Source organism: Primulina eburnea, chromosome 18 (assembly GCF_022965805.1).
Source record: "Primulina eburnea isolate SZY01 chromosome 18, ASM2296580v1, whole genome shotgun sequence".
Lineage (NCBI taxonomy): Eukaryota > Viridiplantae > Streptophyta > Magnoliopsida > Lamiales > Gesneriaceae > Primulina > Primulina eburnea.
The window spans coordinates 1,704,516-1,715,103 of record NC_133118.1 but is presented as its reverse complement, the minus strand read 5'-3'; the positions used below and the strand labels follow the sequence as shown (position 1 = coordinate 1,715,103).

Here is a 10,588-nt window from a genome sequence, read left to right as displayed (position 1 = left end):
GTTTTCTTCATTTGTTCAGCTGGTTTCAGTTGTTAAATATTCAGTTGTTTCATAATTCAGTTAGTTTATTCAGTTTGTCAAACTCCGAAATTTGGTTTCCAACACATTTCTGTACTGGTTCCGAAAGAGCGAAGAAAAAAGGAATGTTTTGTTAATAGGAACAATAAATTGTTTATAACTGTAGCGATATAAACAAGAATACTCATCTGAGCCGCAAGAACATGTACATACGGAATACGGGAATTTCCACCTTGTTGAAGATCTATTGGTGCTACCCGAACACTTAAATGAATAGCTATCTATGTTAAAAACAACCGACTCTTCTCACACTCTTCACTCTTTTTAAATTTAAAGTTCTTTTGTGTGAATTTAAAGCTACTTAGCCAGAATTCACATTTCTTGAATTTGGCATACAAATCTCTTTCCCTTAGTGTCTAAAGAATAAGACATAGATGTTTTTTGTGGTCTCCTTCACTAGGTGAATACATAAGGATATCGTAAAAAACACCACCACAAATTTATCGAAAAACGATTTGAATTCTCTGTTAATGAGATTCATTAATGTCACTGGAGCATTTGTCAACCCAAAATGCATTACCATGAACTAGTAGTATCCATACCTTGTTCTGAATGTTGTCTTTGGGATGTCATCAGCTTTGACCTTTAACTGATGATAGTTTAACCATATGTCGAGTTTGGAAAAGGCCGTATCTTTCTCGAGTTGGTCAAAAAAATCATTTATCCTTGGTAGATGATATTTATTCTTGATTGTAATTTTATTTAGTTCTTCGTAATCGATAGAAAATATCATACTCCCGTCTTTTTTCTTCACAAACAAGACTGGAGCACCCCACGGAGATGGGCTTGGTCAGATTTGTTTTTTATCCAACAGTTCTTGCATTTGTTCCTTTATCTCTTTGAGATCAGTGGAGACATTCAATATGGTGCTTTTGAAATTGGCGAAGCACCAATATACCAAATTAATCTCAAACTCCACCTCACAATTTGGAATGGTTCAAGGTAAACTTTCTTTTGATGCCCTCATGTTGATAAAATACATCAAATTCGTCACTTGCATATTCTACTCCATTGTCAGTCCTCAAACACTTGATTTTCTTTTCAAAATCAAGTTCAACCCGTTCTTTGAAATCTTTGAACACATGAAAAACGTCTGATTTCTTCTTGATTGGATACACCCAGCATCTCCTAGAGAAATCATTAATGAACGAGACAAAGTATCTCGCTCATCCTACAGATACAGCTAGTGCTTGCCAAACATCTGAATGAATCGGCTCCAATATGTTTTTTATTTTGCCAATAGAAGTGTCAAACTTTAATCTGCGTTGTTTGCTGGTAACACAATGCTCACAAGAAGGTAGTCACACATTTGTAAGCCCGAGCAACAGCTTCCATTTTGAGAGAATTTTCAACCCTCGTTCTGACATATATCCGAGCTTTCTACACCATAACATTGTTAATTCTTCTCCTTAACCAATCGATGAAACCGCTAGTTTTGGCTCTTTTGTGTTTCTCCCAAAAGTCCATACAAATTTGTAGTAACATTTTCCATCTTGAAGTTCATTCTACCGCTACATTTAAAGCAGTAAATATTTTCTTCTTATTTTTTGACTTTGATCTACCTCGCATTTGGCTCCCACTGGAGTCACGGTCCATGAATCTCCTCCTTATTATCGATAAAGCATGTGTCTGCTTTCGAAATTACCAACTTATCTTCTTTATTCTTGCTTTTACTTTCTTATCCGAGAACCGCACTTAAGACATTGTCAAAGTTTAAAAGTCGTGAGGATATTGTTGTTTAAATTGATGATAAGTTGATCATGTGAATCTGATAGACTTTGAATTTGAAGCTCCACACGCTCTTTTTCCTCTATTTTTTTATGCCTCATGGAGATGATTTGGGAAAATAAAGTATTTAGAGTGTTGATATGATCGGTCATTGATGACGATTCTGTTATCCGAAGAGTATATAGGCTTCTATTTTGGAAAATCTTATTGTGTAGTGACTTGACTTCGTACATCTTCGTCAGATTATCCCAGACATTTTTTTTATTTCAGAGATACTTGACAGTGCTTCGTCTGTTATGACCAAAGTGTAAATTGGCAACAACATTATCATTCATCGCATTCCACTTTTTCCATCGTCATCATTTCTCCCGATTTATCTCCAATAACCGCCAAACAATTTTGTTATATCTTACTTACCCATCATTATCCCTAAAACAATTTAGTATACTGGACAAAATAATCTCGTCTTAATAAAAATTCTCAAAAAAAAAATTTACTAATGTGGAAGATCAGACAATGCTGCAACCATAGAGAATATTCAGAATTTTAAGAAATTTTATATCAAAGCTCTGACACCATTTGTTGGTCCTAGGTGCGGCATCTGAATATATAAATATGAAAATAAATGATAAAATTGGCATTCGAGATTTACGTGAAAACCCTTAAAAATTATTAGGGTAAAACCACGGGCAAAATGGAAATAATTTCACTATAATATTTTGTGGTGTAGAACCGCTCACTATGTTTTCAAAAGAACACACACTCTCACAATACAGAAGAAAACAACTTCACAAATATTATAGAAATAATAGAAGAAAGAAGAAAACTCAAGAATATGATGAATTGCTCGAAAATGAGATGATCTGAAGTGCAAAACGAAGCACCTGTTTATAGGTGCATGACTCTTTGTGAACGATGAAAAATTTTGCAAGTTTCTCTTCAATTAATAGGTAGCAAAATTCGACAATCAATCTTCCATCAAACTAATAATTAATGAACATTTTGACATTTTTTAGCGGTATCGTTATCACATGGGTAGTGTATACAACTACTTCTTTTAAATAATATAGGGAGAATGGGAAAATTAAACCTAGATTTTGCGACTCAATCGAACTCATGAATATGTATAATTTTACGTCTATTATTTTTAATATAGATCAAACAACACGTTTCATAAATATATATTTTTTGGGACTATCTATTAATAGAGTAGGTCTCTTGTGAGACGGAACAACACGTTTCATAAATATATATTTTGTGGGACTATCTATTAAGAGAGTAGGTCTCTTGTGAGACAGTCTCACAAGTCTTTATCTATGAGACGGGTTAACCCTACAGATATTTACAATAAAAAATAATACTCTTACGTAGCGTTTGGTTGCCCTGATAAAGTAGGATTGTTTAATTTTTACCCTCATAAACCAATGCTTGGTTCGTTTTTAAATAAACCCACCCAAGCCTCTACCCAATGGACTCTCTTATACTAGGTTGGCTTAAATAAACCCATGGCCCAACCCATTATTATTAGTCATTCTTTGTATCCGACGTATCTTTTCTTATTTTACCCTTTCATCCAACCCAAAAGCTCAACCAAAAAATCTTCGCCCAACTCGAGAACAATGTACGAAGGAAGCAAGGAGTGTCGCTTACGTATTTCGTCTCTGCTTTGAAAGCTTCGGAAATCAGGTGATTTTAGTGTTCAAATTCTTCGTTTCACAGTTTAATTTGTAAAATCTGTTGTCGAATTGAAGTTATCTAATGTTCAATTCTCGGATTTACTTTGCCCTATTTCGCATCAATCTGAGGAGGCTCTCACTTTGTCGTCATCTGACATTTCTTCTCGTTTATTTTTTCTGGCTAAAACCTTATCTTGTCTACTTTTAATCACACTCTTTAAAGTCAAACCAAACACAACACTTATTTCAGCACTAGATTCAAATCTGAAGTAATTACATTTTTAATCATTTATGTGATAATCATTTAAGTAATCCTATCATTCAAACCAAACACAACCTTAACACAAAAAATAATAATTTTTTATGAATGATCCAAATAAGAGATTCGTCTCACAAAATACGACATATGAGACCATCTCATATAAGTTTTTGCAATATTAAGAAACATGATCTTTATACTTATCGAATTTTTACAAATTAATTCTCAGTGATTTTACTATTTTAAAAAGTATAGCTTCACCTGATCAGACCATGATATGGAAAAAAGCAAAACAAAACCAAATCGAAATAAAAAGTTTGATTTTCATTTTAGGTATTTTAAAAAAAAATTAAACTCAAAAAGTCAAACAAATTTTTCAATAAATCAATAAAATGGATTCCCACAATGGGATTGGATTTCTTCAGCTGTTAAAGCAAGAATTCCACATATATAAATGGTGGTTCTTCCAGATTTTCTAGGATAATTTTTTGGGCTCGGCTTAATTGTCTAAAAAATTCGATCTTTCTTTCACCCAACATTTCTGTATATGTTTTTTAGCCATCTCTCCGATCATTGAGACCGAATTTGCTCATTTAGGAAGTTAGATTTGTGATAAATATCTTTACCTTAGCTATTCATGTGTAATGCTACGGTTTCTTCATTTTCTTGAATCGCTAATAAGTTATTCCTCCTCCAAGCTTCGAGCATTCACCTTTTATATTAAATCCCACGAGTTTGTTTTCTTGGTTTTAAAGAAAGCTATTAATCGTTCTGGTACTCTTCAGATCTTTACAGGACTGCGGTTATGGTTTCGACAATGTTAGATTCAGGGAATTGTGGAGTTAGTCGAGCAGCCCAAGTTTGATTATGTTGGTCTGTAGCCAGCCATTGTAGGTGCATTGCATTGGAATGTCCCGTGTGTTTGGTCTCGTTCGACCAAAATGATGCTGGCTGTGAAGGCCTGTGACAAAAGAAATATGGGATATTAAGATGGGATTTGGTAATGATGAGTTTTAGGCTGCTGATGTGGTTGCGGGGAATATCCCGGAACCGTCTTGTTAAGATTGGAACTTGGACCTAACTCAACCCTAAAAGCTAGCTCAAGGGGGGAGGATTGTCCAAGTCAATATATGTCACTCAAAGGTTAATTATCTAACCGATGTGGGACATTTAACACACCCCCTCACGCCCAGGAATGAACATCTGGAGCGTGGAGTTTACAAATGACCCAATTATGGACAGAACGGGTGGCCTAATTATAGGCAGTCCAACACATAACGGTGAAATTCGGGCTCTGATACCATGTTAAGATTGGAACTTAGACCTAACTCAACCCCAAAAGCTAGCTCAAGGGGGGAGGATTGTCCAAGCCAATATATGCCACTCAAAGGTTAATTATCTAACCGATGTGGGACATTTAACACGTCTCCAGAGCCCCCCGAAACCAGCTGCATCACCTGGGAGTCTGGTGCTGCCGCCCTCTCTCGTGTCTCCCACGAGACAACTCGTCTTTTCCCATTGCTGTATATCAGGTACTTGTTGTCACACTTGTAGTTGGATAGTGTCTCCAGTAAATTTAAAAATGGTATTTGGCAAGCAACAATTTCTACTTTGTTTCTTCCCTGTTATGCTTGGTCTTTAGAATCTTGTGCGTATGCATGAAACACTGCTTGTATTCTGATTTTCGTTCGGGTTTGTAACATTTGGGTGATTGAGTTGAAATAGTTTATTTCAGGTCTCTGGTGAATACTCCATGATAAAGGCTAAGGTGGTGTTAAAATGATTGATGAGGAGAAAGTGATGACGGTGTCTGATGTATCTTCCCAGATCAGGTGGAGATATCATTCTCACTTATTTTGCTTTATAAGCTGCTATATGCCGGTATGTTGAGGAGGAGATACATTCGTCTTGAATCGAAGTTCCATTAGAATTTAGACTGTTGGGACTTCAAATCGGTTAGTTCAAATGAGATGTATAGGATTTAATACTTTTCAATGTATCGAAAACAATTTCAAAGTGGTCATATTATCATTCAAATCTTTGAATAGCGATTTGATCATCCCATTTCGATTGTTTTGCTGTAAAGTCAAGTGTACAGGTGAATAGAGATCACTGTTGCTCCTTCCCAACATAAATATAACATGTTATTTGCTCCATAGACTTCTCTTTGATAGCATGTATCCACATGAAGAGGAAGAAACAATCAACAAATGCTCTGATGCGTCTCATTCATTCTCGTAAAACATAGATGAACTAATGTTCATTTTTCTGTATAGAACACTTGTACAACAAAAGGAAAATTTATTTACTTGCGCTCATTTACAGTTCTGCAGATTTCGTTTGTCATGATGAAGAGACTATTCGCTCGTGTAGATATCTCTCAGCAATGGCAGCATGAGTTGCTGCACCTATAGGAAGTGCGTCTTCATCTATAGAAAAATGAGGCGAGTGGACAGAGTGTACTGATCCTAGAGTTTCATTCTTGATTCCGATGAAGAAGAAGGCTGCAGGAATCACTTCCGAGAAAAATGAGAAGTCCTCTGCCCCCATTATCTGCTCGACGACTTGGAAATTCGAGGGTCCTACTAGATCGTGGACAACTTTCTTCAAGTGTTTGTACATTTTGCCATCGTTTACCATAGGTGGGTAAATCAAGTTTGAGTTCTTGAAGAAGTCAACCGTTGCTGAGCATCTGAAAACCAAAGCTTGAGCTACGATAATCTGTTTAAAATGTTTAAGGTATTTCATTGCTCCTGTTGGATTAGTTTAAGATAGCAGAGGTAGATATAATCAGTAATGAAATGTCTAACCTCTTCTATTCTTGTAAGAAGTTGGCTGAAGCTTATATTAGAAAAAGCCCTCAAAGTGCCGCCAAATTCAACACGGTTCGGCATCGGATCAAAATCATCGCCTCCTTTGAAGAAAGTTACAGTGACCACCTAAGATGGGAAATAAAATTAATGGACAGATAATTTTAAACGATGTTTCTCGAAAATGGAAGCTGATTTGGACGTAATGTGAGTGAAACTCTTGAGTTTGTTCCTACGTGTGAGTCCAATGGATTCATCTCTTGGGACACGATGCCCTGCAGGCTGATCACCGCAGCTGAGGCAGCTAAGACGGGGTTGACTGAGTCGTAGACGCTCCCTGAAGTGGCTTTTTCACTGGTAACAACGGCCTTGAAGAAGCCACAACCTGCCAGAAAAGGGCCAGGTCTCGACCCGATGACAGAGGTCGGGAGCTGATGTGATACGTGCGCTGCAAATATGGCCTCAACGTCTTTAAGGGCTTCCTCTTGAATCATTCTTTTTGCTCCATTCCCAGCTTCCTCTGCCGGCTGAAACAGCAACACTACAGTCCCCTGCAAGTTGAATCAATTTTGTAGGGATGATAAGAAGAACGAACCAAGAAAATTTACATCTTCAGGTATCTGAATCTGCTACATTATTCACTATTGCTTTAGTCTCATTCAAGCATTAGCATTATAAAGTTAATTTCTCATCGACATTTCACTAAAAATGCAGCAATGTCCTTTCTTTGAATAAATGACAAGTCACTCGGTACACATGAATAGGCCCGACTGGGATCCAATCCAACTGGACAAGAATTCGAGTCTCTATTCCTTCATTTCGGGACTCTTTATGAAGTCGAGTCTCAATTTCCTTCATCCACCTAAATTGTGGATAAGCCCAAAGATGGAGGTTTCATAAAGGAATCTTTCAAGAAAGCCAAAGGTTTTCGGTTTCCATCTACTATCAGGCATGCAATCAAATCAACTTTTGAAAGGGCTCGTTGATACGCTTTCATCTCATTGGCAGATTAGGTGTCTTATTATAACAACTTCCTCGTAATAGAAACTAGAATGACATCCTGAGAGAGACTCCAAAAGTAAATCCTATGTTAAGGTATGCATCTGAAGTAAGTGGTCCATGCCAGCTGTTGGCTGTTATTTTCACAAGAGTTAAGAATTCGGCTACACCCTCTCCGCTGTTCCTACCATCCCTTAGGTAGAGACTATGAAACCGCGGCTATGCAAACAAACTATAAGCAATCGGCTCTACCCCACCATTTAGCATCTCTGCTGGGGTGCAAAGGAACAAAATCGAGCCGAATACGAAGAAAAATTTATTTAGCTCGATTTCAAGTTCGTCTTGAAATATTCGAATGTATTTGTGAACTAAATGTTGCTGATATTCGAAAGTTCGTCATATATTTATTCAATATATAGTTATACTATATTCATAAATTAGTATAGCTCGTGAACTATTGAACTAAGTGATTTGGACTCGAGTTCGGCTCGAGAACTTCTGCATCCTTAAACAATTCACACCTATATGTCATCATCTAATAATCTATTCTTTTTTCCGGGATCATATGGTGTCATCATGTGAGCATGGTTTGGCTCCTTTCTGGACAATGTGTAAAGCAGCAGTCTTGTCCAGATAGCTGGAGAGTAAACCGATCAAGAATTTGATGGTTAATCTTTGTTACTCAATTCTTTTTTCCGGTGTGAAGTAAAATCAAGAATTCTACCAGAGAATCGGATATCGGATTCGCTCTACCCAAAACTATAGTTTCTGTGTGCATAATGGAAAGATGAAACAAAACAAACCTTCAATTGGTCTTCCCTTGTCTTCAAGATCTTAGCAGCGCCCATTAGCATCGCGACATGAGCGTCGTGGCCGCAGGCGTGCATCTTGCCTACGTTCTTACTCATGTGCTCCCATTCAACTTCTTCCTGAGAACACATTAATGTAAAGTGAGTTCCCCTGATTTTGCAGCCATCCAAATTACCATTTTGCAACGAAACAAATCAGTTTCCTCTGCACTTAGAAAAGGTCTGAAAGTAAATGTGCATTTATTCCAACATGGGCCCCTTCTGGTTTTCTACTTATGTGAGGCTACATATCATCAATGTCAAAATACAAAAAGAACTGGAAAATACATCGCATGCGACAAAAACACGAAGAAAAAAGGCCAACCAGACAGCAAAAAGAAAGTGAGAATCCACAAGTTTTCGTGAAATTTCTATGTTGATGGACCAATACCACCTAAATGGATAAACCTGAATGGGCAAAGCGTCCATATCCGCCCTGATGGCCACGAAAGGCGGCCCGCCAGTGCCAACCGCGGCCCTGATCCCAGTCTTTGCAACTGGAAACTGGTAACTCACGCCCATTTCATCGAGTTCCCGGCGGATAAGCCGGTTGGTCTCGACTTCCTCGTAGGCAAGTTCAGGGTTTTCATGGATCCTACGCCGGATCGACTTTATCCATTTCACGTTTCCCTGTTTTTTCGCGATTCCCAGGATCTCTTCCGAACAAGCCCTGCTCCAAACGCTGCAATCCGTGCGACCAACATCCGGGGACAAGGATTCCTTCTCCTTCCCCGGAGAAGCTGACAGATTCTTGGAACTTAGAGTGGGGTTTTTGGGGCTCGCCTGCGCGTGTTCGAAGCGCGAAACAGCATCGTGATCGGCGGATTTTTGCTGGGTTTTGCCTGATATCATGCAAGAAAGCAGAAGAAGAACGAAAATGGGAAGGTTTTCACCAGGATTCTTCATCTTTTCCTCTTGTGCATGGAGAAAAAACAAGGAAAAAAGATCGAAAATTTGTGGGCTATTAATTCTATGGAGATGGCTAAAGGGTTTTAATCATCAAAATTCTAGCTATGGAAGGGGAAGGGGATTACTTTAAAAACACGTGTTGAAAAAGGATTAAAGACTGTTGTACGAGGTTATATGTCACGTGTAGAATTTGATATTTTGAGAACGAAGCAGGTAGGTGGGTGGGTTTACTATTTAGGAAAGACTTTTTTTTAATTAAAAAATATCATTTTGTTTTTTGTCATTTTATGAAATAAAATATATGTTGATTTCAGTAAAAATTATTATTTTTATTTTAATAATATATTGTATAATATATTTTAATTTAAATTAAAAATATTTTTTATGTCAAAATTATTAAAATTTATTGCATATATACGTCGAATCATAGATGATATATATCTATTTATGGAACAAATTAAAAATATATTGAGAAAATCAATTTTTTTGTTTTACTCTTATTTCTAGATAGCTAAAATAATATAAAAAATTATATTTCATCTGTCCCAATTATATGTGTTTCATTTTCATTTTTCGACTGTCTCAAACATATAATCCAAATTTTACATTTAGCAACACTTTTTTCTTATTTTGTTACTGAAATACGCTATTAATTAAGTGTTGATAATGATATTTTGAAATTTGAATGAATTAAATACGAATAAAATAAAAATATTGTTGTTTAAATTATTGTGCATTTAGTTATGCGCAATGGATAGAGACATGTTTCATACTGTCACTAGAAGTTATCCAAGAAAAGATGGGGCTGGGAGGGGGTAGAAATTGCTAGTCTTGTTAAATTAATTAAATAACTAAAATTTAATTCTATAATTTTCAAATATCTATAAATTTTATGGCATGAGATGACATGGACGCATGAATTGTGTATCTCACGAAGTGGAATGTTACTAATTTTCTCTTAAGTCGGTATATTGTGTTTGCGTTGTAACGACTATGGGTCGTAGGTTGACCTAACATGAGCTTCAGCTTCATACCCAAGTACCACTATTCATGATAATGGGTCGTCAATTGGTCCAGAAAGATTCTGGTAGAATATTTTGATTTATACAACTCATTTGTACAAACTCATTTCAACTTAGTACTTATATATTGCCTGATTAAAACTCCTAACACATTCGATTGTAGATCGCAACCTCAAAATTTGTATAATATTTAATATCTCTTATGACAAGATACAAACACAATCTTTATTGTGTTTGTGTGAAGACTAGCTCATCTAAA

The 10,588-nt window shown here is 36.5% G+C and overlaps 1 protein-coding gene and 1 long non-coding RNA gene across 2 annotated transcripts; one reads left to right on the top strand and one right to left on the bottom strand.

Moving 5' to 3' along the window:
• The first annotated feature begins 4,783 nt into the window (after window positions 1-4,783).
• LOC140819752 (uncharacterized) lies at window positions 4,784-6,199 on the top strand. Its single transcript, XR_012115269.1, has 3 exons — window positions 4,784-5,273; window positions 5,477-5,573; window positions 6,067-6,199. It is a non-coding gene; the product is annotated as an uncharacterized lncRNA (long non-coding RNA).
• LOC140819751 (IAA-amino acid hydrolase ILR1-like 6) lies at window positions 5,942-9,450 on the bottom strand. Its single transcript, XM_073179942.1, has 5 exons — window positions 8,807-9,450; window positions 8,354-8,479; window positions 6,788-7,102; window positions 6,552-6,680; window positions 5,942-6,462 (listed from the first exon to the last, which is right to left on the bottom strand). Exons 1-5 carry the CDS (start codon window positions 9,302-9,304, stop codon window positions 6,085-6,087), a joined length of 1,446 nt encoding a protein of 481 aa, XP_073036043.1. The 5' UTR covers window positions 9,305-9,450; the 3' UTR covers window positions 5,942-6,084.
• Window positions 9,451-10,588: the final 1,138 nt, after the last annotated feature.